Below are 27,559 nucleotides of genomic sequence, written 5' to 3' on the forward strand. Positions count from 1 at the left end.
TCTTTTATTTATAGCTATAATTATTTCAGTCAAAAAGAAGAGAGACACTTGCAGGCTATTCTAATTAGATCTGAATTTACATTGCACAGAAGCACTGTCCAGCCAGACTGACCAGAGTGGTGTGAAGTAAATCACAGATGTTAGAGATAATACAGCCTCGTTGAACCCACACAGGTATATACACAGGTTTATGCAATGAGGATAGAACAAATTAGGAAAGTATTAAAATTTACAATTCTGCTGTGGAGACATGATGGCTCCTTTTTTATACTTGTTTCTATATTTTATTTTTGTCTGCTTTTTTTCCATGTTACTATTCATGTTCCCTCCTCAACAATCTCTTTATCAACATCGTGAATGATTTGAATTCATAGTTTGAAACTGTTTACTATTCCACATCATTGATCCACCATAACCATAACAAACTGCTTAGTTTTTCCTATTCTAGTAACTCATATCCAATTTTCAGTCATTTAAATAGCAGTATCATAAGCATCTTTAAATATAAAACACAATCCAAATTTCTCACCATGTATTTAAGACAGATTGCTACAACAGGGTTTGTTGGTCCAGTGTGTAAAAAGAGCTTGCAGGGGCAGTGAGCCTGCAATTAATTGCTCCTTGTCTGTGTTTCTAACAAACTTTCTAAACCCATTCTAAGTTCATTACCTCTACTCCTATTCCCTTCTCTTAGAGAGCCCACTTTGGTCAGCCTCTAGTCTACTGTGACCCCTCTTGCTGAGGTTGGCAGGAGTTTTTATACCTACAATTCCGATGATCTTACCATTCCTTACCTTGTTGAAATCTCCTGGAAGCATTTGCTATAACACCCTTCTCTCCTTGGAACACCATTGCTTGAGCTCCAGGTGGCCACAAGTTCCAGTTTGCTTGTAGCCCCAGATCAATCTCTCTCACTCTCCTTTTCTATCCCAGTCTTATTGCTGACCTCTAGTTAGTGTGTTCTGCAGCTCATTTCCAAAGCACATATTTAATCTATGTCCATATTCAAATGATCATACCCAAGAGATGTGGTTTTAATTGCTATCTATACACTGGTGATTTTCACCATCTCCATCCTGGCTTTCCCAGCTGAAAGGCAGATATTCATATATGGTTCTGCCTGTTGTAGTAGTTTAAAAAATGACTCCCAAAGGGAACAGACTGTTAAGAGGTATAATCTTGTTGGAGGAAATGTGTCACTGTGGAGGTGGGCTTTGCAGTCTCATATATGCTCAAGTCATGTCCAGTGAGACATACCACTTTCTGTTTCTTGTTTGTGAATCAAGACATAAAACCTCTCAGCCACCTCTCCAGCAGCATGTCTGCCTGTGCACTGTCATGATCCATGCCATGATGATAATGGACTAAACCTATGAAATATTTTCTTTTGTAAGAGTTGCTGTGGTCATGGTGTCTCTTCACAGCAATAGAAACCCTAGCTAAGACACCTAGGTGCCATTACCATACATGACTAACTGACACTCAGAATGGCAAAAACACAGCATCTAATTCCCTCCCATAAAATTTATCTTCACCATTGCTGATCTTGCTAAAATGGAAATAATTTACCTAATTCTGACAGATGAAAGTCTTGGAATCTTATCTATCTTCTCCTTCTCCCACAACCTGCTTTGTAAGGCAGCCTAGTCATGAAAGTTTATTTTCTGTTGGGAAAAGTCTGGAATCATTTTTTCGCATCAAAATAGGATGTTACATGGTGGACCCAATGGTATCCAAGCCATCTCATTCTCAATTCAAAGACAGATGAATGAATAAGATATGGAACTTTGCCTTGAGGTTGATGTTTAATTGATAAATACCCCCATCTTTCCATATTTCTGTTACTCATAAAATCCCGAAGTCAATAAGTTGTCTGTTCGGTACCAAGACTTTTTCCCGACCAGGAACAATGTACTATTCAGGAAAGCAGAGATTTGGCACACATTCCTTCCTTTCAGTGGTTTGAGTGGAAGTGATGACAGGAAGGCTTAACCTCTGAACTTCCGGAATGCTCCACAGAAGTTGACCTCTGAACTTCCAGAATGTTCCACAGCAGACCAATTTTAGGAAGTCTTCACACCACTCCAAGTTTGCAGAACCCCTGTAGTCTGGCCAGGATCCTGGTCTGAACTGAGACAGAAATTACATCATATCTGCTCTAGTCTCCAGCAGAGAGAAACTCAACTCACCCCAGCATTCTTCCCGAAGTCGTTTCCCACAATGAGCCAAGACTGCTGGTCTTGTCGTATGTGAGTTCCCATGCACGATTAGGCCTAAATCAAGATTCGCTAGTCCATTTATCTTGTCTGTCAAACGAGGCTTAATTTTCATTTAAGAGTTTCCTTCCACACCCTGTGTGTTTGATAAGAGCAGAAAGGGGACAATGGAAGTTGAGGAAGAGATCTTAAAGGAGAGGGGAGGAAGGAAGAAAACCCAGGGATAAAATGCATGGGTGTAGAAGGGAGACTAAGATGAGGGCGGAGGGACGGGAAAGGTGCCAAGAGGGGTAAATCAGAACAAAGATGCCATGACACCCTCAGTTTTGTATGCTGACTTTACTTACAAGACAATTTCCTTCCTTTTATGAAATAGGAAATGTACTCTGTTTCTGGTTTCTTTCAACTGTCTTTTTTGGGATGTCATATGAACAATGCACAGATTTTTTTAATGCTATGCTTGATATAAACCATCTTTGGTAGCAATTTAGTTCCCTTTCAGGTTTCCAGGTATGTACCCATGATATCTTGCAACTTTCTTTCCAGGTCATAGTTCTGACGTTTTGCTGTTGCTGTTGTTTCCTGGTTTCTCTAGCCTGTAGCTCTAAAATGGTGTTAACTAGGGACAGAGGTGTGGGGCAGCCTTGCCTTCTCCCTCTGCACTAGAAGAGCTCCAAGTACTTCCACGAGGAAGCACGGCTGAGACTCTGGTGCATGTGTGATTTTATAAAGGATTTGTTTTTCATTCTTGTTTCAAATGCTTTTAACACACATGAGGACCACTTGGTCAAACTCCTTTTCTGTGTCAATGAAAGTGCTTGTGTGAATTGTCTCTTGACTCCTGTGGTAACTACCGGGCTGTGGCTGTGGCCTTTCCTGCTCTGAACAACCACAGTAACCAATGCTGGTGCCAATCACACACTGCCCCCTGGAGTTACTTCATTTTAAATCTTATCATATGATTTTCTTGCCTTCCCAACTATGCAATTAGAATGTTCTATTTTGTAACTTTATGAAAAATATCCTCATAAGTTTAAATGGAATGGACTATAGGTAATAAAATTAATACTCATTGTTGACCTGCTACAACCCCTGTTGATCAGCGATTAGGAAAATTCAGGATTTTTTTTTTTTTTAGATCTACTTCTGCTGATTCCTGTCTAGAATGTTGAAACTCTCATAGTTGAACACAGAGAAGCAATTGTAAGGACAAAGCTCATGTAAATAGTACTTCTTCCAAGCAGCTGGGCATCTCCCCTGGGTTCTCACCAGAAAAACATCCCTTCTTACATTCCTGGCAAGAGTGTGATTTACCAAAGAGGAAAATCTTTAAACAATAGAAGCATCACCAGCAGTTTGTGTTCCAGAGATGGTATGAGTTGAGGACCTGCTCTGTTGTGAAAAGTGATCTCATGGTTCCCAGCGTAGGGTGGCCAAGACTCAAATTCCCAATGACTGCCCACACACTAGCTCTCTTGTGACTGGTTTTTCTCGAGCAAAAAATTGAATGGACAGAGGAAGGCAGAGTCCTGCCCTACTCAAAACTCTCATCTTCAGGACAAAGCTAACTTTATTCTGAAGCATGGGGGAAATGCCAGGGAAGGGAGTCTCCCTGTTTTTCATAATTCCATACCTGAAAAGGGGCAAAGGATTCATTTCCACTTAACACTCAAGAGGATCACAAGTCCCTCGGGATGGAGGTTCAATCACTTGCTTCATAATCATATGAATGAAGGGCAAAGAAAGAAAAGTGGGGCTAGATTTGCCAGGGCTTTACCCAGGGAATGCATCCAAGGAAATGACCTTGAATGGTAAGCACCTGCATTAGCAGGATGAGGACTAGATACAAGAAATGGAAAGGAACTTTCTCCACAAACTTTTGCTCCTTCTGAGATCTCACCACCCTTTCTGCGAACACTTTGGCCAAAGTGAAGAGCTTCTGATAACTGATGTGTGAAATATTGAGTAAGTCCCCCAATCTGCCCGTGTACCCAAGACTAAATATGAGAAGAAGTTCTACATTTGCAAATGCACTAACATGTTCAAAGTTAGCCAGATGGCAGGCAGCTGTTTCCTACCTGAGAACATAACAAAGTCATCTGGTACCGAAAACATGACCAAGAACTCGTAGTTAGGAAGCTCATAGTCCTAATAGTTAGGAACTCATAGTTAGGAAGCTCATAGTCCTAATAGTTAGGAGCTCATAGTTAGGAAGCTCATTGTCCTAATAGTTAGGAACTCATAGTTAGGAAACTCATAGTCCTAATAGTTAGGAGCTCATAATTAGGAAGCTCATAGTCCTAATAGTTAGGAGCTCATAGTTAGGAAGCTCATAGTCCTAATAGTTAGGAGCTCATAGTTAGGAAGCTCATTGTCCTAATAGTTAGGAACTCATAGGTAGGAGGCTCATAGTCCTAATAGTTAGGAACTCATAGTTAGGAAGCTCATAGTCCTAATAGTTAGGAGCTCATAATTAGGAAGCTCATAGTCCTAATAGTTAGGAACTCATAGTTAGGAAACTCATAGTCCTAATAGTTAGGAACTCATAGTTAGGAAACTCATAGTCCTAATAGTTAGGAACTCATAGTTAGGAGGCTATTGTCCTAATAGTTAGGAGCTCATAGTTAGGAAGCTCATAGGTGAACCTATTATTCTGCTAAATGGACCTAGCATCAAGCTGCCACCTACATTCTTCTCCATGCTGACTTGGACTGGCACAGCTCTCGCACTTCCTCAGGGAAGCTGTTTGTGCAGTAGAAGCGGTTAATACGGAAACTGACAACTGCTCTAAGGGTAAAGAATATAATGTGCACAGCTCAGCCACAACTGGGACCGCTATACCATACCCTTCCCTGAGGTTCATGGATCACTGGAAGGAGAGGGGCCAGAGATGAGAGCACAGCAGTGTCTTCTGGACATGACAGGACCACTGCACATGCGAACTCACAGCAGCCGTGCTCCCTGCATAAGATGAAGCCAGTTAACATCCCTCGTGGAGTGGGAAGGGGTTCAGCAGCCCCCATCTTTACTTTGGGAGCTTTGAACAACTGATGGCTCCTGAGGGAGGCAGAGTCAGTTTTCCTGAAGGATGTGGCCCCTGGATGGTTGATCACACTCCACAGGATATCTCGACACCCAGAAGTAGATGGGCAACACAAATTGGAGTCAATAGATTATCAGATTTAAAAAATAAAAAAGAAAGAACGGCATGAAGTCGGAGTATTAGAAAGATGGGAGGAGTTAAGATAAGGGCAGATATGATCAAAATACATTGTAGAAAATTCTCAAAGGATTAGTAAAATGTTTATTAAATAATGTTTGTCTTATTAAGACAAAACATGGTCCATTTTATTTAAAAGATGTTGATCATGAAAAGTTGTATTTTCTAGTAGATGTGTGAAGAAAGTCTGGAACAATTCGTTAAGACATTACAAAGAATTTGATAATATTCAAGTTTGTGCAAACTCATTTTACATCAGCTAAATCCATCCCTTACACAGCCCTCTTAAGATTCAATGTAACATGTTGCATAGTGAACCACTGTGCATACACAGTAGAAAACAAAGTCCATGTGTTTTTTTTTAAAGAAAATTTAAAACTTTTCTATTGTGACTTGAAATCCATACCAACAAAGGCACACGCAGAGAGAGAGAGAGAGAGAGAGAGAGAGAGAGAGAGAGAGAGAGAGAGAGAGAGAGAGAAAGTTTTGGCAAATTTCATATGAATTTATGATTTCTCTGCTTTAATGGACTTGTGGTGCATAGAATCGATGCAGCCTCCATTTGGTGATTTGCTTTGTTTTGTTTTGTTTTGTTTTGTTTTTCAAGACAGGGTCCCTCTGTGGTTCTGTCTATCCTGGAACTCACTCTATAGATCAGGCTGACCTCAAACTCAGAAATCCTCCTATCTCTGCCTCCAGATGGCTGGGATTAAATGTATGCACCATCATGCCTGGTCTTGGTGATTTTTTTGCTTGTTTGTTTTGGTTTGGTTTGTGGTTTCTTTTTATCACTCAAATACTTCCAAAGTGCTCTCGGAGAGAGGTGGAGAAGAAAGACACATTTAGCATTTCCTTTGCACAACAACAACAATAATGTCACAAGGATTTAATTTGGAACCCTAAGGATGTGGAACGCTAAGGAAGAAAATGTCCAATAATTCATAACTCCAAACTGCTTTGCAGGAATACATCAAACTTGGTCACCTTTTCAGACAATTTCTAGCTGTGTGATAGTATTAACCACATGGATTTTGTTCCTTTGCTTCTCCTCTCTCTATTCTGCCTTTTAATCTAATGGATTTAGTTACCTTGTGTTAAAGAACAACGAAGTGGGGTTGAATTTAAAATTTCTGATTTGTGACAGAAGTAACAGCTGACACCTACAAGGAGGTGAAAGAGAGTCACCACAGGGAGGGCAGGCACTGTTTCTTGTGACAGGAAGGTTTTCATTGGCTGTGAAAGCAGACGGCCCAGATGAAAGAAACAAGGCTAGAACAATGGGGAGGGTTACTGAACACCACCAGAGGCAGCCCCCAGACCGTCCTCTGATGCTCCGGGAAGAAGAAAGAATGGGTTCTTCTCTGACAGGCTCACTGCTTCTCCTCTGTGTGCAGCTGACCTGTGAGTGGGGGCAGTGGTAAGTGGGGGAGGAAATGCACATGAAGAAAAAGCACACAGCCTTGGCAGTGAAATATAGAGGAGTCGGGACAGGATGGGTCTTATTCTAAGAAGTATCTAATCTTGGCTATTAAAGCATTTTTTATGAATGAAAATCTCTTTATTTCCTGCTTACACAGGGTCAAATGGACAACCACTGGTGCAACAGAGTCCTCCTTCCCTGACAGCTAAGGAAGGTGAGGCCTTCGCACTGGACTGTAGTTACCGAGACAGAGCTTCCAATGTCTTCCAATGGTTTAGGCAGGACCCTGAGGGGGGCCTCACCACCCTGATACAAATGTTTCCAAGTGTAAGAGAGAAGATCAGTGGGAGATTCACAACCAGGCTGGATACAGAAAGTCAGCTCTTTTCCCTGCTTGCAAAGGATGCTAAGCTCCAAGACTCAACTCTGTTCTTCTGTGGAGTGAGCACACAGTGCCCCTCCGCCACCTGCAGCCTTTACCTAAACCCTGCTGAGAGGCCCAAGAACACACCCTCTCATCTGGGTTTCAAGAGTACTTCCTTCAGTTTTTCTATGAGCAAAGGAAGATGTGGGGAGGCCTTGCAAAACCATGGAAACGTTTCCTTCTAGGGCACACACTACTGGACAATGCCTTTAGGTACTGTCCAAGGTAGTTTGCATCTCAGTGTGAAGCCCAAACTCTCAGTCAATACCAAAAAGAGAAAGCACCAAAGGACCAGCATAAATGCCTGCCTTTGAACTTGCTTTAGTCTTTTACAAAGATGTCACAATACAAATCTTGAAAGCCAGAGCCATCCAATTGGGTTGTGAAAGAAAATATATTTGACATTTCAAAAAGATTAGCTTAGAAGATCAAGTATAAAAACCTACAGGAACTGGCATAAAACTTACAAGAGAAGGAGAAAGAGAGAAGAGGGAGCGATGGAAAGATGCTACCTCCTGAGAGCAGAGTTCAAACCAGGGAGAAAGTTAGGGCTGTGTTTGCAGATAATGAGCCGTGGGCCTTTGGAAAACAGCAAATGCCTTGGTCTTTTCTAGAATCAGGATCTGAAGCAGGTAGAGAGGGAGGAGAGTTGTGGGAGACTGTGCTGAAGGCATGGTGCATGGAAGAGGAGCAGTGAGCAGAGACACCAGGTGTTCAGAGCACTGTTTCTCGTGTCTGAGCCACCAGGGAGAGTCCACTACAGATGATGCTCTCAGTGGCCATGTGGATAAGATGATCCATACAAAGACGGCCAGTCAGCCTCTGTCTGTCTATATCCGTCTCCTTGCTTCAGCAATAATTATGAATAGATCATCCAAGATGACAGAACCAAGGTTTGCTGTTACCTCAGAAATAGGGTTTTCTCTTACCAGGTAAGATTTAGCTGCTTCTGGTAACAAACATCTACCCTATCTCCAGTAGCTACAGCTGAGCCTGTGATAGGGAACGATGCCTTATTATTGTTTATCACTGACACCAAATATTGCACAAGAAGCAATTCAATGGATAATCTTGGCTCAAGGCAGAGCAGGGAAGGCATGGCAATGTCTTCCTAATCCTACCTATGGTACCTAAACTTGTGGTATTCTCTGCGCAGGTTTCAGTACCTACTAGAAATAGAGATGGGGGTGGAAGTAAGGTCTTGCTGCAATCTCCAAGTCCTGTCCCCAGGGACCCACTTCCTCCAGGTAGGCCCTGTCTCAAATAAAAGTTCTACAACCTTCAAAAACAGCACCCTTCACTGAGGACCCACTGTTCAGACACATGAGCCTGTTGGGAACATTTTACTCCCAAGCCATAATATTCCAGCCACATGGCTTATGGCCAACTCATAATTGATATATAGTCAGTTTAACTTCAAAATTCCTCATAGTCTTAGAAACAGTTCAAAACCCCATAGTCTTTCCTGAGACTCAAGTTAAAGTTTTATCTATGAGCCCTGGCAGAATCAAAAGCAAGTTACATACTTCCATCAGACAGTGGCTGAGATTAAACATTCCTATTCCCAAAGGGAAGGATGGGGGTAAAACAAGGAATGCTCTGACCAAAACAAGACAAAAAGCCAGAAGTACAAATATCGTACCCTGTCACTCCATTTCCAACATCTGGGGCTTCGGTGATGTCATCTGGTCTCCAACAGGTTTGAGTAGCCCTACGCTCCCAGATCTGCCACCTGCAATACATACAGCCTCTCCCTTGGACCTTCCTCTCTCAGTGCCTGCAGCTTTTGCTGACAGACATTCTCTGTTCCTAGGAACTCCACAGCTGATGCGGATCGTCATGAAGACGTGAGGCTGCAGCTTTCTAATAGGAGTCGGGAAAATACGTCGAAAACTCATTGTACATTTACATTTTTTACCCTTACAATGGCCGTGGACATTTTGTAGCGTAAGTTACTATACACAGGCAAGTGTGGCAACTATGACCTAACGAGTGCAGAATAACCAGGGACTTCAACTCTTCGGGAATGGAAGCCTAGGTAGTTTCTTGAAGAAAGAAATCTAGGACTCTGTAAGTATTCTCAGACAGTAAGAGGAATTAAGAATGGATGATTTGGGAGAAAATAAATGTGAATTACAGTCGTGGAATAAACAGTAGCAACTTCAACTTGTTCCACTAACCTTTTCTGTCTCTTTTGCAAACACTGGAGTGTAAGACCACAAAGCACAAGGAGATTTGAGCAGGTCTGGGGACCTATTGTACAGGTGCTATGGTGACCTACTCACCTCTGTGGTGGTTACCTCTGCACACTGGGCATTACTTGCTGAAAATTCTAGTGACTCTGAGGACCACTTTCTGGCCAGGGTAGCAACATGGATAACATTTGGGTAATTCTAAAGGTACCAGAGTTTATATCGTAAGAGCAGTAACTAATCAGTGATGGAAAAGTCCACAGGTAATTTCTCCAGCCTCCTCAAGATTCATTTAGGATAATCCCAAAGGTTATACTACCAATGTCTCCCAGACATGCCCACTATATTGTTCTCCAGTTCACTACAGTGGGAGCTGACGTTCTGACACGTATTATCTTCCTTCCCTTCCGAAGTTACCTCCAAACAACTTTCATTAAATGCAACTGCAATAAGGTACTTATTCACAAATCTCTATATTGGTGCTGACTTGAGGGGGCCTAAACTCAAGATACAGAAATTCCAATCATGATGCCAGGATGCAGATGATGAGGATAAATTTGAGCGCCCCTTCCATCACCACCATTGGAGAGGATGAGATTTTAGTAACTTCTCTCAGCATCAGTTGCAATCCTCCCAATTCCTTGCCTGTTTCTGTGAGCGGAGACACGTAGCCACCTGTCTGTGCTCCCCAGACAGCATCCGTCATGTGCCAAAACTCCAGCCCATGCTCCCAGCGTGGGACTCCAGCCCTGGAATTACATAGACCTTTGCCACTTGTTCTGGAAAAGCACAAAGCTAATGAGATAGTGAGGGGCTTTCTAGAGTTCTTATTTCATCTTTTCTCAGAGCAAAATGAGTTTTAAGAGTAACGGAATACAAATCAAACCATCTACAGCAATTACGCTGATGAGAATGTCTGCAATCACTACTTCAGAGCTTCTTGGGGTAGACATTTAATATCTTTGGAAAATATAAGCACAGTTAGATCTTATATGTTCTATTTATTCCATTTATTTCTGAATCTAGTCAGTTCTTTTCTCTCAGAAACATCTTTTTTTCCTCATTTGTCACTTTGTGAAATTATGAAGATGTGAACAACTGAATACCTTAGCATATCAGGTATGCTGTATTGTCCATAATTATGTTTTACCTAGCATATTTGATTGTGTTATTTTTGTAAGAAATTTTCTAACTCCATATCTTCTTTCTTTTCATCCTGTCAAAAAAATAAAACCTCACTATTTATTTACTTTCATTTAAACTATAGGCCTGCTTTCTGAGAAACAGAACAACAAAGGGCCAGGAAGATCTCTCCTTGATGACATATAATCACTCACCCACCTGTGAAAGCATCTCCTGCTTTGAAGAACTGCCAGTAAACATCAGAGCAGGAGACTTGGCCCTGCAGGGGACAGCTGGGAGTATGGCAATTGTCAGCTCACCTTGGGCAGTTGTGATCACCACCTGCCTAGGTGAGTAAGCTGTGGGTCTTATTCCTTTGGCATGTAGGGTTTTGAAGAAAGAGGGAGGAGTAATAGTAAAAATGCTGCATTGACTCAAAACCACACTTCCAGGAAGCAGAAGGCTGGTATGGGCTGTCTGGAACTGGAATCAGGAGGAAAGGCAGATAAGACGGGAACCAGGTTGACAGTGTTTCTCTCTCTGACAGATACCACAGTGGAGTCGTTTCCCTCTTCTTTCCACAGGAGCCAGCATGGCCCAGACGGTCACTCAGCCTCAGCAGGAAAAGCTCGTGCAGGAGGCAGAGTCGGCAACCCTGGACTGCACTTACGACACAAATGATACTAGTAATTATAACTTGTTCTGGTACAGACAGCAAAGAGGGCGGATGACTCTCGTTATTCGCCAGGAAGCTTATAGACAGCAGGACACAAAGGAGAACCATTTCTCGGTGAACTTCCAGAGAGCAGCGAATTCCTTTAGCCTTGAGATCTCAGACTCACAGCTAAAAGATGCTGCGATGTATTTCTGTGCACTCATGGAGAGAGGCACGGTGACACAGTCAACAGAGAGGAGCTAATAGAAACCTCAGATCTCGGCGTCTGTGCAAATATGGAGGAAGTGGCAAGATGATGTCTGTGGTACATACATGAGATGGCCTAGAAGAATGATGGGGTGACCTGCTATATGAAACTTAAAGCACCAACTCCAGTAGTGTGCTTGGTGTTTGTGACGCTGTCCTCCAGGGTCTGATAACATTCATTGAATAACTGACCAGTACATGGCACTGAGGCACAAGTTTAGAAATAGGTAAGTAAACGTAGAGTTGAAGCACCTCATCTCGCTCGCTGAATCCACTTTCAGGAACTGTGTTTCCTTTCCCCACAACACTAGGCTCTATTGGCTTAAAAGCAAGAACCTGGAAGAACCACCTCACCGTTAGGCAAGTTCAGCGGTCACCTCTCTGTGGGTACTGCATACCCAGTGAAGCAGTCCAGGCAAGAGCAGTTTCTCCCCCAAATGGCTAAGGTCACATTTGCCAAACTGCTGTCTCTAGATGTACATCCGTTCACCACACAAAGGGTTTACTTATTGTGGGCCATGAACATTTTGAAAAGTTTCTCTATTTTGGCTAAATTATGAGAAATTCATGAAACCATAGTACTTAGCATTTCAGGAATAATATAGCACATTTGCCTAGACCCCTGCCATCACCCCAGCAGACCCCTGATAATAGCTGGCCGCAGGAGGTGTTTATCACCAGACATCCTGTCTCTTCTTCTCACCATTTTTTACTCACTCCTAGAAACAGCCAGTGTCCACCCCTTCTACATCCTTCCCCCTCAACATTTTCTCCATAACTCTCCCTAGTCATAGTTGGCTATCTTGAAATCTCCTCCACAAAATGAATTAGTCCATTACTTTTCCATTTAGCCTTGGGAAGAAAGCAGCCACAGTAACTTGTGCCAAAATAGCACAAGAATGGTCTCTAATCAGTTGCTAATGTTGTTCCCCTCTGAAACCTCTTCATCTGGGCCTCCATAGTCCACACTGCTCTCAGCACTACTGTCTTCCGAGCTCCTTCTAGGATGGCCCATTAGCCTCATGTACAGATCTGACCTCTTTCCTAGTCCAAAGTCTTCCACATTGCTCAAAAGTGCATGGTCAGACCTGTCATAACAATATCCTGGTGCCAACTTCTGTCTAAGTTCCTTTTCTATTGTAACAACACACCATGGCCAAGGCAACTTATAAAAGAAAGTGTTTAATTGGACTTATGGTTTCAGAGGTTAGAGTCCGTGATGGTGGAGCACAGATATGGTGACAAGAACATCAGAGAACTCACAATGTGAGCTGCATGTGGCAAGTAAAGAAAGAGAGATGGCACACCAGAACTGGGTTGAGTCTTTTGAAACCCTGAAGTCCACCCTCAGTGACACAACTTCTCCAACAAGGCCACGTCCCCTAATCCTTCCCAAACAGTTCTATCAACTGGGGCATCAACTGGGGACCAAGTACTCAGACCCATGAGCCTATGGGGCCATTCTCACTCAAATCACTACAGAGATATTAGGGAAACTTCAAGAGGTGAAACCTTTCTGGAGGAGCTATGTCACTGGACATTTGTTTTGAAGGTTCCCACCTCACCCCATTTCTTGTTCCCTTTTTCTGCTTCGTGTGACCAGCCAGCAACCTCCTCCTGCCATCACGCATGCCTTTTCTTCCACAATGGACTCTTTTCCTCTAGAACTGCAAGCCTCTTTACCACTCTAGGTGGCTGTGAACCTGGAAGGACAGGGCCTAAAAATGAGGCAGACGAAGGTCTCATTCAAGAGCCAACTTTATTCAGAGCCTCAGACAGTTTACACTCTGAGGGTTAAGATGAATCACAAGAGTAAAGTGGACAATGACAACGACAAGCTGAGCGGGGCATAAATGTATTTTTCCATAGGGACAAATGAATAACAACAACTGAAATAAGCTCACACCTACCCACTACACCTAGGAGGAGCACAAAACTCTATTCCAAGAACAATCGTGTGTTTTGAAGAAACTGAGGTCACAATGCTCTTTTCTTGTGTTCTTGGAGTTTTCTGGCAAGCACTAAGAATTCTCACAGGACTCCCTCCTTGAATTGTCTTCTGGCGAAAGCTAGCACAAATCCTGCTGTCCTTAAGTTGTTTGGGGCCATGGTATTTTACTACAGCAACAGAAAAGTAACTAGGATGCCAACGCAATTAGAAGGCTCTCCAAAAATGGGGTTTTCCAATTGCGTGCTTCCTGGTAGGAATCGGAAAGACGGTATTTAAGGTGGCCAACTATGATGAGCTCAAAGAGATTGTGTAGGGCACCAGTGAAAACTCCGGCCTCATTTTCCTCCCAGAAACTATGATTAAACATACAATTCTCACTCCCTACATTGTCAAAGGAAGATTACATCTCTACCTCCATTTCAGTTCCCTGTCAGCACCTGGTATTAGAAAGAAGTCCCAAAGATTAGAGGACAGCCCTCACATTCCTTGGAGACCTAAAAAAGGAGATAGACTTCAAGGCCCTTTATAGAAGAGGAGGCTCTCAAAACTCACAACTCAAACCAAATAAGGTTAAACAGCAAATGCTAGCATCAGCCTTGGCCCAGGGGTAACCCCATGAACACTCAAAGACCTCCCCTCTCACATCTGGCCCACCCAAGGCCTGTTTTAAACATAGCCAAGCAGGCTACTGCACAAGAGCCCACACCAAACCACAGTCACATCTTCACCTCTGCCATCTTTGTAGGGGAAAAGGACACCGGAAACCAGATTGTGTTCAGCAAACCACCAGGTTCTGAAAGTCCACTTCTGAACTAGAGCCCAGTGAGTTTTCTGGGATTGACTTCTATTGATTGATGGGAGCCCAGGAATGGTCACCCTCACCACTGTCACCCTCAGGGAACTCTAGTAACCCTGCCAATAGCCTATAAGACCATGCCATGTTTATTGGATTGCAGGGAAGTGGGAGCTTAGTAATAGTTTTACCTGAATTTGCTGGATCCCTGAAAGAGTTCCCTCTCTGCAATGGGGGTAGAAGGCATTCCTATAAAACATAGACTGTATCTAGTTATGTGCCACACAGTCTATTTGGACACTCCTTTTCCTGTTCATTACTGCTCCTTCCTGGATGTCCAACACCTCTCCTTGGACTGATATTCTAGAATAGTTTTCTATTACTTTTTCCTTGTTGGACCCCCAGAAACGACCACTTCTTGTTACTCTGCCATCTAGGCCCTCCTCCTGCCAGGAACTCTCTTAACTCTCCTGGCATCTTTCAATCCTGGGATCTGAGATGCCTCTTCACTCCGTACTTCACCCACTGTACTCCGCTCCTAAGTAAGCAACAGGACCCCTCCATCCTTGTCCATTATCTCACTATCCACTCATGCCTAAGGGACTGAAGGGACTTAAACCTGTAATTGTCAGCCTTCCCAAAGACTAAACTTTATGGCCTCCTAATTCTCCCCCACAGAACTGCTATTCAGGAAGTCCAAAGGCCAGATCATCCTATGGTCTTGTCCAAGACTTAAACCTAATTAACTGAGCTAATTTCCTTCCCTTGACACCCTTTTACCCAACTTCCTTCCACTTCTCATTTCTCAGTCCTTGATTTCAAAAGATGCTTCCTTCACTCATCCCCTTGACCTTTCTTGCCAAGACCTTTACACAGTTATCTCTGGAAAGACCCTGATACAAAATGTCACCCAGGTACCCTGGCAGTCCTTTCCAGGATGCAGCTCTTTGGCCAGGTTCCTTCTCACAACCTGCTCAAGCTCATTCCCAGCATCCTCCTCCAGTATGGAGGCAGCCTGCACTCAGTAGTCCCTCTTCTAACCCGTCTCTACAACACACCTCTATTCTCCTTCGATTTCTGTCTGGCATGTACTATAATGTCCCTCTAAGACCACAATTACTTCCTCAAGGCCTCAAAATTCTAACCTAGGACATGCCCATCTCCGAAACTAATTGAGATCTTCTCTCCTTTCTATGCCTCTCCAGTTACTTTTGTATCTGAATCCCTAACTTCTGGGTTTTAGCTAAAGCTCTTTACCAGGCTGCTCACAGCCCTTTTACAGAATCTCCAACCCCTCCAACCCATCTAACTCTCATTCTCTCAGCTCAGAGGCATTCTGGTAGATCCTGCCTTGGGACATTCAGACCACTCCAAACCTCTCATCCTATTTGTACCTTCATCAATAATTTAGCCCTAAATCTCCTCTGTCAATTCTATAACGGTATGTTCTAAGTGGTAGCCTGCCTACCCACACAGTTAGCCTTCTTGTTTAAAAATCCTTGAAGCTGCCTCTGTTTTAATGACAGAAGCCATTGAAGAATACTCTATCAATCCAATTCTGTCTCGATCTCCTATAATCTCCTTGAGCCAGTATCTTTCCTCTCTCTCTCTCTCTCTCTCTCTCTCTCTCTCTCTCTCTCTCTCTCTCTCTGTGTGTGTGTGTGTGTCTCTGTCTCTCTCTGTCTCTGTCTCTCTCTCTTCTCCCTTCTCTCTCTCTCTCTTTCCCCCTCTCTCTCAGAAACATACACTATTTATGTAAAATCACTTAGTCACCTGTCAATGTTATAATGAGCCACCGTCTTGTGGGCCCTAAAATCCAATGATAAGTAGTTATGTCCTTGACCTGAAGAGGGCGCCACTTCCTTGTACTAATAGTTATCTGCAGAAGATCTATAAAAAGGCTAGGAAAGCAGGAAAAACACCCAGCTCCTTGCTGTCTGCTACATTGGAGGAGCTAGCCTGTGCAGTGTTGGGGAGCTTCCCCAAATGGTGATGATGGGGAAAGCTGGCAGGCTGACCAACCCAGCTACCACCCAGGCCCAGAGCCAGGACTGCTAGGTACCCCATCCCAACACCCAGCTCATCTATGAACTGCTGGAGCATGTGAAGGGCCAGACCTGCAGATCCAAGGCTACAGCATCTCCATGACACAAGGCAATGATAGGATATCCAGGAGGAGTCCCAGTGAGGGCCCAGGATCGAGAGTGTAGCAGAAGCCGGATGCCAGGGCAATGACTCCCTGCAGTGAGCACTCACAAGCAAAGATAGATTAACTGACGGGTCATCGTGTGTCTCACTGGCCACACTGCAGCCTTCATGCCAAGTTTTGTTTATTTGTTCTTCTTTGGTTGGTTTGGCTTTACTATTAAATTTTGTTTGTAGGGCAGAGGTTGCTAGGGCAGAAGGCAGAAGTGAGGGGACAGGGAGATGAGTGGGATCAGAATGCATGATGGGAAATCCACAAAGAATCAAAAGTTGTTGTTTTTTTTTTAAAAAAAAAAAAGGTTACATCACTGATACACACCCAAAGAACAGATACAAATCCCCCTGTATCTGGACATTTGGAGTCAAACGTTTACCCCAACTAAATTTTCCATGAATTTCAAAAGATTGAAACACAGAGATGCTTCTAGATGCCATGTCTGTTATCTGGGAGCTTCAGTCCTCATGTGAACCTAAGATTCATTTTCTCGGGACACTATAGGGTTGAGAACTGGTCTCTCTCTTTTACAGAAGGCACAAAGAAGAAATTAATGTTTCCACAAACTCCTTAACATTATGTATTTAAGTAAATTAGCCTCCAATGCCTCCTAACTGACCACCCACAAAGGGATGCATTGTGAGTTTCTGAGCAGTGTTTCAGGCCCACACTCAAGGCTGGTTCTGTCCTTATTAACCAGAGCGACGAGGGGCTGCTGTCCCTCCACACTGGAGTATCTGGTCCACCATCCCCTTCCCATTAGACCTCACAGTCACCTGTGCTGCAGAAGTCAGGCTGTCTGGGGGACACTTGGGTGTACTCGGGCTGAGTAAACAGTCTCTGTTGCCTTCTCTGGCAAGATAAATCATAAGCTACTGTAGTGAATGACGTAAACCTTTTAGGGAAACTTGTCCAAAGTATTTTGATTGCTTTATTTCCATCTAAGAATTGAGTTAGATGGACACTCAGTATGAGCTTGTTACCATCTAGCTGTCTTAATCAGGTCTGTTTTTTCTGCCCGTTAAAGAAGTAAAAGGCCATGGGGGGGGGGGGGGGTATGAGCTCAACAGGTAGCAGAAGATAATTCTGGACTACAGCAGACAGGAGCAGGCAGGAGCAGTAGTGAAAGAAAAATGAAGAAACCCATGTATCATGCAGCAGACACATACAGAGAGAGAAAAAAAACCTTCTGCTAAAAGAGGGGACAGCATTCCCATCTACTCCCACCTACTCTTGAGGGCTGGGTTTTAGGTCTCCGAAGAGTTTTCCTCCTCAAGCTTAGGGCTGATCAGTTTGAAGAAGGATGGGATGACCAGGTAACACACAACTGTTCTGTGACATGTCCTGATTGGACTTGAACCTGTGCAGCCAGGCCATCTGCAGGAGGCCTGGTGGCAGGAGAAAAAGCCCACAAAGCCCTTGTTTTAGGCTTACAGGCTTTTGTCTCAGCTCATGAGGGGAGGAAGAAGCAAGTGATCTTGGGTTATCTTGGAAGTTCACCATCTTTATTGCCTAGTTATGGGCCCTCCCCTGACCAGGGAATGTACCTGCTTCCTCAAGATGGTGCTCAGGCCTGGGAACCCTGGTGTTCTTTAGTCAACTGCCAGCTAAGAGGGTAACTTCTTCCCATGGTGCCATTGTGCCTGCCTTCTGCATCTGTAGTTCTCATAAGAACATGGCAGTGGGTGTACGATATTCATGGGGTGTTTCTTCAGTTTTATGTCTAACTCTAGTGAGAAACCTGTGGCCAGACTTTCCATGTGGGATTGCTTGGCTAAGCTTGCATACAGGAACCTTTCATGGATTGCCCTCTGCCTATCCTCACATTACATTTGCCCACTTGAAAGTTCGGTGGCATACATCATTGTACTGAATCTTCAGAGTTCAGTAACTTTACTGGGACATGATTGGATGGTGACTGTCAGATTCTGAAGTTCTATTGGCTGTGCCTGGTGAGCCAGGAGAAGCTATCAAGAACAAGATGGAGCTTTGGATCTGAGACCCCCCACCCCCACCCCGACAGGCACAGCATATCAGGAAAGCATCCGTCAGGAGACCTTTGTTAGTAAATTCACACCTGAGCTGGGCTGACTTTGTAAGGAATGCAGTCCCATCACCTAGAGTTTCCTATAGGAGGCTGGGCAGGTAAAGGAAAACTGTAGACCCATAACATATCTAACAATTTCCCATGGCTTCCACCACAAGACAGTAAGTAGAACAAAAAGTATGCTTTAAGGAATCCTCCACTGTTGAAAACATCTCTGGGGGAAAAAAAAAACCACCATGGACTAAGCTTTCTAAATGGAAACAACAAACAAGACAGGAGAATTAGAGCCACCACTCTTCGAAGCTTTTAATTTGATCTTCTATTCCCTGTCTGATTTTATGGAGGGGAGGAGAGGCCTTTACAGAAGGCCTGACGCTGTGGAGGTGGCCTTGACGACAGCTGGGTGACACGGATTCTGTAGGTAGAGAAAATTCATGGAAATGAGATTCACGATGCTCTGCATTGTGGATTCTCCTTTTGTTCGGGTGCCTCATTATAGAATAAGGGCTGTAATGTGTGCCCTTTCCTCTCTCACGGAACAACGCATGTCTAGAGAACAGTGCGAGCTGATGACGAGCTATCAGCAGTGCAGGGGACGATGCTCATCAATAAGCCGTGTTGTTCCGTTGTTTGGGTTTTTTGCCTCCACAAAATCATGAAGAAACATTGGCAAAACCCTTCACAATAATGTTTCCCACCAGTGTGGTAAAAGTCCTTGGCATAGCCAAAGCCAGGCATCTCTCACAATAAGAAAAAATATCTTCCACAGATAACAATACAGTTAGTATTGAAATTCCTGGCTCCAACTTTCTCCATTATCTGAGCGTTCTCACTGTTAGAATTAGGTCAATCATGTCTCAAACCATCAAAGCATTACTGGTCATGGGCCTGAGGAAATGGTTCAATGGGTGAAGCATTTGCTACACAACCTGGACCCGAGTTCAAATCCCCAAAACCACATAAGAAGTTAGACACAATAAAATGTATTTGAAATCCCCAGATTCCCATGTCGAGCTGGGGGTGCAGACAGGAGAATCACCTAGGATCACTGCCCTGCCTTAGACAGCGCAGTGGCAGAAATACTGAGAAAATCCTGCCTCCAAACAAGGTAGAAGATGACTTCTAAAAGCTGCCCTCTGACCTCCATACACATACCAAGGCACAAGTCCACATTTACATATGATATTTTTTAAATTATTGGTCAACGAATTGTCATTAAACCCAAAGACTATTTTTTGATATCAACTTTCCAGACAGAACCAGGAGCGGAAAGAGAGAGATGAAAGGGGATGGGGTGAAAAGAGGAGGGATAAAGAAAAACATGTACAGAAAACTTAATCATTGCATTAGCCTTGACTCTCTTCTCAGTATCCACACTGCCACCACCCAAAGTTTTTGCTTGTTTTGGGTTTGGGTTTGTTTTTGTTTCTTGACTTTTTGTTTTCTGAGATAGGGTTTCTCTACACCACCCTGGCTATCCTGCCACTCACTCCTAGACCAAGCTGCCCTTGAAGTCAAAGATCTTATCTCTACCTCCAGAGTGCTGGGACCCAAAGTGTGCACCACACACCTGGCTTTTCCCCCATTTTGTCTTTACAAACACAATTTATCATTTTCTTCTTTTCTTTCTTATTCCAGAGAATGTTTGGTTCTGACCATGTCTTTTTTTTTTCACTTGAGAAAGATTGTTTCTCTGAGAGGAAGATAAAACAGATTGACAAGTTTTCTAAGTCAGATGTCAATGACAGGCTCCTCGGCTTACCACTTCCTGTTTTGAAGGTGTGGTGTTTCCAGTCTAGCTGACAGCAAGAACTGAATCAGAATCTAGCTTCCAACATGGCGTGGCCATACTTGCTCTGGACGCTCTTGGTTTCCACCTCTCTTGGTAGGAGGGCAAACCCATTTGCTTTTACTAGTATTCTTTAGGAATGGGAAGTAGGGAGAAAGTTAACAGCACTGAGCTCTGAGACCGGCTTCATTGGGCCCAGCTTCCTGGAAGCAAAAGGCTGGTATGGGCAGCCTGGCACTGGAATCAGGAGGAAAGGCAGATAAGACGGGAACCAGGTTGACAGTGTTTCTCTCTCTGACAGATACCACAGTGGAGTCGTTTCCCTCTTCTTTCCACAGGAGCCAGCATGGCCCAGACGGTCACTCAGCCTCAGCAGGAAAAGCTCGTGCAGGAGGCAGAGTCGGCAACCCTGGACTGCACTTACGACACAAATGATACTAGTAATTATAACTTGTTCTGGTACAAACAGCAAAGAGGGCGGATGACTCTCGTTATTCGCCAGGAAGCTTATAGGCAGCAGAACGCAAAGGCGGACCGTTTCTCCGTAAACTTCCAGATAGCAGCAAAGTCTTTCAGCCTGGAGATAATAGACTTACACATGGAAGATGCTGCGATGTATTTCTGCGCGCTCATGGAGAGAGGCACGGTGACACAGGCAACAGAGAGGGGCTAACAGAAACCTCAGATCTCAGCGTCTGTGCGGAAATAGCAGGAAGTGGCTGGGGTACCAGTGGCATGCACAGGAAGACTTGCTTTTCTTTGGAGGAAATATTACTCATAAGCAACTGTATTAAACACAGGCATAATTCTATACGCTGTAAGTCTCAAAACAATAATAAAATATAAGGGATGCACAAAGCTGTATAGCTCTGCAAAGTGTAATCACATGTAGTATTTTGTTGGCTGTCAAAATGCATGTGTTGCATAGGATGGGTCAGACATTTTCAATGTCACTGTGATCAAGCAAATTCCTGAGCTTAACCTAAAGCTATTCTTTGACAATTTTGTCCAAGTCTTTCAATTTGTTAATTATTCTAAAAACTACCTCTACGCATTACTTTCTGTTGCTGTGATAAACCACCATGACTAAGGCAACTTAGAGAAGAAAAAGGTTATTGGAGCTTATGGCTCCAGAGAGCTAGAGCCATGACAGGGCAGCGTGACAGCAGGTGACAGGGAGCAGGCCGGGCAGCTGGAGCTGGAAGCTGGGACTCACGTCTCAGCCATGAGCATGAGAAGAGAAAGCAAATTGGCGGTGGTGTGGGGCAGTGAGCTCTCAAAGCCCGCCCCCAGTGGCACACTTCCTCCAACAAGACTCCTCCTGAGTCTCCTCGAACAACATCACCAGCTGGGATCAAGTACCTGAGATTAGGGGGACATTTCTCAATTAAGCTACTACACTACCAATTTTATGCTCATATCCCATAATCACACCAAAGTAATATCCCACGGTCATATCAAAGTCATATATCACTCATATATATACATATATACGTACATATATATATATATATATATATGTATATATATATTGGGAATTTTCCTAATGTGAGCTCTCTGCCTACACAAATATCACAATAAGCTGAACTAAAGGATATCCAAGATTAATGGGATTCCTGCGCTCTTGAGTGGGGGACCCAGGAAGCCGCTAACACAACCGCGGGGGCAGGGGGGGGCGAGTTAGGACTTTCCGGGGAGCAGTTTAAATAGACTGGGTCTATTAGGTTTGGGCGAGCTACCTTGCCTCTCCTCAGGGGAGGGGTCAAGGTCAAGGTTTGGTGGGCTGCCTCATCCCTCCTCAGGAAAGGGGTCAAGGTTTGGCGGACACAGGGGAGGCCAGAGACCAGGACTTACAATATATGACTCACTTTCTTATTTGCTCTACATATCTTAATTTATTACACTGCTTCTCTTCCTCAACTTTGTTCACTTTTCTGACATATTGTAAAAATCTGATTTTGTTTGTTTCTTTGGCAGTGTTAAGGACTGAATCCAGAACCTCATCTACACTAAGCCAGTGCTCAAACATTGAGGTACATCCCTGGCCCTAAAAATTCCCATCTTCTACTCGCCAGCATAAGCTATCTGATTTTTCATGCATATGTTACTTCTTTCTAATTGTGTAATAGTTTGCAAATCTACATCCTGTCTATCTCATTGTTTCCTCATTGATCTATCTGACTGATCTATTTTTCTGATCTGGATTCCTCCTTTGTCTGCAAAATAAGATACTAAAGTAATTGTGACAAGGCAAACTGGAGGAGCCATTTGGAAAATAGGACCTAAAAGTTGGGGCCAAACAGCTATCTGACCACAGTAACTCCCCTTATTTATACTCCTAAAAAATGGGGTGTTTACTAACCACAAAGGGTCCCCACCCTATTTAGGCTAAGAAGAAAGTTCTGTTTTTTTTAATGTAAAGACACAAATATGAGAAAATCTAAATGGAGTCACCAAATAATGGGAGAGACCCATATGAAAGAAGGAGGTAATTGACCTGTACACCACGCACACACATACTGAAACTAAGAAAAGCTAAACTCAGGTAAAAATTTCCCCCAAGCAGTATCAACATTGGATAGCAAATATACTACAAGTACTTACCTGTGTGTATTATAGTATATGTTACATATTATAAAGAAAGAAATACATAGTTTACTACTCTCAGATAGATCATATTCTGTCAGCTTCCTTTATTTACCCTTCCCTACTTCTTCCTAGATTTAGCCTTAAGTTTCCCTGGAGATTATTCTGTGGAAGTCCGTTGTAATCAGATTGTTCTTCATCTTGGCTCTCTCTGTGAAGAGTTCCTATTCATCTAACATATCACTACTACCTTCCCTCCACAGAAACGTGCCTTGAGTACAAGCAATTTACTGTTGGCAATCTCATACGTGCTTATGAGGAATTTTACTCATCTTCATCCCCCATTGTCCTCTTTAATCTGCTGTCTGTCTCTGATCCCTTCTTATTCCCAACAAGTTCTCTTACACCTTTGTCTATTTTAATGTATGACCCTCTGAGTTTAATTACAGTTGTTTATATGAGTGGGCATTATTTATTGGAGCAAGGGAATTAATCAACACCAAAGAAAATTACATTCTTCCTTATGCAACTATTAATTTCCAATAGTCCTTGATAGGGTCATCTTGACAGCTCCTCTATCCATGATGAAATGGCGACAGGCCTGATGTGGGATCCCTCTCTATATTCTGTAAGTTCCATTAATGAATAAAGAAATTGCTTTAGATCTATAGCAGAACAGAACAGAGCTAGGTGGGGAAAGCTAAACTGAATGCTGGGAGAAAGAAGGTGGAGTCAAAGGAGAAGCCATGTAGCCACACTGGAGACAGACACCAGAACTTTACCTGGTAAGCCACAGCATCATGGTGATACACAGATTTATAAGAATGGGTTAAATTAAGATTTAAGGCTAGCCAATAAGAAGCTAGAGCTAATAGGCCAAGCAGTAATTTAATTAATACAGTTTCTGTGTGGTTATTTTGGAAGTCTGGGTGGCCAGGAAACAAACAGGCAGCCTCCTACAACACAGGCCCAGTGTTGTGCAGGTCTTATGTGAGTAGCCACAACTGCAGTAAATTCATGTGTGCTATGGCGCTTACACTCCCCCCTTCCATGATGTTCCCTGAGCCTTGATATCCCATTCGAGCTATAGATGTCCCATTTGGGCCTTAGCACTCCACTGTCACTTTTCTTGGCATGTTGACTAGTTATGAGTGCTTCTATAACTTGTCTGCTGCTGCAATGAGAAGCATCTCTGACAAGGCTAACCACAGTACTAATAGAAGGAAATAAACTTGAGTATTTAGAAGGCAACTTGAAAATATGACCATATGGCAAAATAAGAACAAAATATAACTTGGGTTCCCCTCAAGCCTATGACTTCCCCAATTAGGCCTCTTGACCAGGTTTAAAAATACCAGGTATGATTTTTATCTTCTTCCTTTAGAGTAGGTCTCAAATCCAGCCAGAAAGCAGTTCGTTACCCAATAACAGCCATGCCACTACTGCACCAGAGAGCACATGTGAAGGGTTATTTCAAAGCAACAGTCCCATAGAAGTCCTTGCTCAGCATACTGTAAGTTATTTTTTAGTGATTTATTTATTATTTTATTTACGTATAAGTGTGTGTGTACCTGCATAAGTTTGGATGCACGTGTAGGCCCCATAGAGGCCAGAAGACATCAAATTCCCTGGTGCTAGAGTCACAGTTGGTTGTGAGTTGCCTGATGTAAATGCTGAGAACCTCCCTGGTAAGGCTTAACTTCTAGATTAGGAATGATAACAGATTAACAATCATAACTAATAGTAAACAACAAAGCTGCTATGAACATAGTTGGGCAAATGTCCTTGTGGCATGATTGAGCATCCTTTGAGCATATGCCCAAGGGTGGTATGGCTGGATCTTGTGGTAGGCTGATTTACAGTTTTCTGAGAAATTGCCATACTGATTTCCAAAGTGGATATAAAAGTTTGCAGTCCCACCAGCAGTGGAGAAGTATTCCTCTTGCTCCACATCCTCTCCAGCATGAGCTTGTGTTTTTCATCTTAGCCATGCTGACTGGCGTAGAATGGAATCTAACAGCCATTTTGATTTGCATTTCCCTGATGACTAAGGATGTTAAACATCCCCTTAAGTGTTTCTCAGCCATTTTATATTCTTCTATTAATAATTCTTTGTTTAGATTTATACCCCATTTCTTAAAAATTGAATTATTTGGTTTGTTGATATCTAATTTATTGAGTTCTTTATATATTTTGGAAATCAGCTCTCTGTCAGATGTGGGGCTGGTTAAGATCTTTTCCTATTCTGTAGGTCGCTGTTTAATTGCATTGATGGTGTTCTTTGCTTAACAGAGAGAAGCTCTTCGATTTCATGATGCCCTATTTATTAAATGTCAATCTTAGTACCTGTGCTATTGGTGTTCTGCTTAGGAAGTTGTCCCTGTGCCAATGCATTTGAGATTATTTCCCACTTTCTCTTCCATCAGGTTGATTGTACCTGGATTTATGTTGAGGCCTTTGATCCACTGGGACTTGAGTTTTGTAGATGGTGGAGGATATGGATCTATTTGCATTTTTCTACATGCCAAAATCCAGTTAGACTAGCACCATTTGTTGAAGATGCTTTCTGTATTCCGTTGTATAATTTTGGCTTCTTTGTTGAATGATAGATGAGCTGGAAAAGAAATCAGGGAATCCACACCCTTTACAATAGCCTCAAAAAATATAAAATACCTTCGTGTGACTCTAACCCAGCAAGGGAAAGATCTGTATGACAAGAACTTCAAGTCTTTGAAGAAATCTGAAGATGGGAAGATCTCCCATGCTCATGAATTAGTAGGATTAATGTAGTAAAAATGGCCATTTTACTAAAAAGCAATCTACAGAGTCAGCACAATCCCCATTAAAAACCCCAGCACAATTCTTTACAGACCTTGAAAGAACAATACTCAGCCTCATCTGGAAGAACAAAAATTCCAAGATTTAGCAATTCTGTACAATAAAAGAACTTCCAGAGATAGCACCATACGGGATTTCAAGCTCTACTACAGAGCTATAGTAATAATAAAAGAAAGCCACATGGTAATAGCATAAAAACTGACAGGTGAATCAATGAAATTGAATCAAAGATGCAGATGTAAATCCACACACCTAAGGATATTTGATTTTCAACAAACATCTGACTTCTTAATGGAGACTCATAAGGGCTGGGATGGATGGGTGTTTTATAAACTCAAAGAGACCACAGGTGCCAAGCCAGACTTCTAGGGGCAGAAAAACTATCTATCACAATAGACAGAGAAAGAAAACCATTCCACTGTAAAAACTAAATTTAAGCAGTGTTTATTTACCAATTCAACTCTACAAAAGGCACTAGAATAAAAACTTCATGTTGAAGATGCTAACCAAACCTAAGAAAACACAAGAAGAGTTAGTCAAATAAAAAGACACAGACTAACCAATTGTATTAGAAAACAGGATGTAGCCTTCTGCTGCATCCAAGAAAGATGCCTTTCCATCAAAGATGGAATTATCTCAAGATAAAATGATGGAAAAAATGATATTTCAAGCAAATGGACCCAAGAAGCAAGCCAGTATAGTCATTTTAATATCTGACTAAATACATATACTTCAAAACTAATCATAAGATATAGGAAAGGATACTACATTTTATCAAATAAAAAGTCCAGCCAAAATATATTACAATTCTTAACATTTATGTACTAAACACAAGAGCACCCATGTTCATAAAAGAAACATTACTGCAGATAAAATCACATATTGACCCTCACACAATGATAATGGATGACTTCAATACCCCACTATCATCAATAGACAGGTTACCCAGACAAAAACAAAACAGAAAAATATTAGAGCTAAATAATGTCATAAATCAAATAGATCTAGCAGACATTTATAGAACATTGTACCCAAACACAAAAGAATATACTTTGTTCCCAGCAGCTCATGGAATTTTCTCTGGAATTGAACACACACTTGACACAAAGCAAGTCTCAACAGAGACAAGAAAATTGAAATAACATCCTGCATTCAATCTGACCACCAGGGATTCAAGGTAGATATCAACAACAGAAATTTTATGAACTCATGGAAAATTAATGGCTACCTACTGAATGAAAACTGTGTCAAGACATAAATCAAGAAAGAAATTTTAATTTTTTTAGAAAATAATGAAAATAAAAACATAACAAACCTATGTAACATAATCAAAGCAATTCTAAGATACAAGTTTACAACATAAGTGAGCATAACAAACTGGAGAGATCTCATATTGCTAACTTAGCAGCACACCTGAAAACAGACATGTTAATCAATGGAATCTAATTTAAGACCCAGACATAAATGTACACACTATGGACACCTGATTTTTGACAAAAAAAATACACACTGGAGGACACAGAATCTTCAACAAGTGGTGCTGGTCAAATGAATAGCTGCATGTAAAAGAATTAAGTCCATATTCATAACCCTGCACAAAATTCAACTCCAAATGGATCAAGGCCCTCAGTATAACAGCAGATATCCTGAACATGATAGAAGTGTGTTCAGTGAATAGGTTTGAACCATTGACACAAGAAAGAACTTTCTGAAAAGGACAGCAATAGCACAGGCACTAAGACCAACAATTAATAAACGGGAATTCAGGAAGCCAAAAGATTTCTGTGTGGTAAATGACATCATCACTCAGGAAAAGTGGCAGGCTACAGAATAGGTAAA

The 27,559-nt window shown here is 42.5% G+C and overlaps 2 gene segments (V, D, J or C); both read left to right on the forward strand.

The window, feature by feature from the left end:
- Positions 1–27,559, forward strand: part of LOC142836109 (T-cell receptor alpha chain constant-like) — a 417,115-nt gene that overhangs the window by 144,606 nt on the left and 244,950 nt on the right.
- LOC142836110 (T cell receptor alpha variable 38-2/delta variable 8-like) lies at positions 20,327–21,092 on the forward strand. The segment is given in 2 exon segments: positions 20,327–20,392; positions 20,635–21,092. Coding segments are annotated over 2 exon segments (384 nt in total).

This window comes from Microtus pennsylvanicus, chromosome 15, assembly GCF_037038515.1.
Source record: "Microtus pennsylvanicus isolate mMicPen1 chromosome 15, mMicPen1.hap1, whole genome shotgun sequence".
Taxonomy (NCBI): domain Eukaryota; kingdom Metazoa; phylum Chordata; class Mammalia; order Rodentia; family Cricetidae; genus Microtus; species Microtus pennsylvanicus.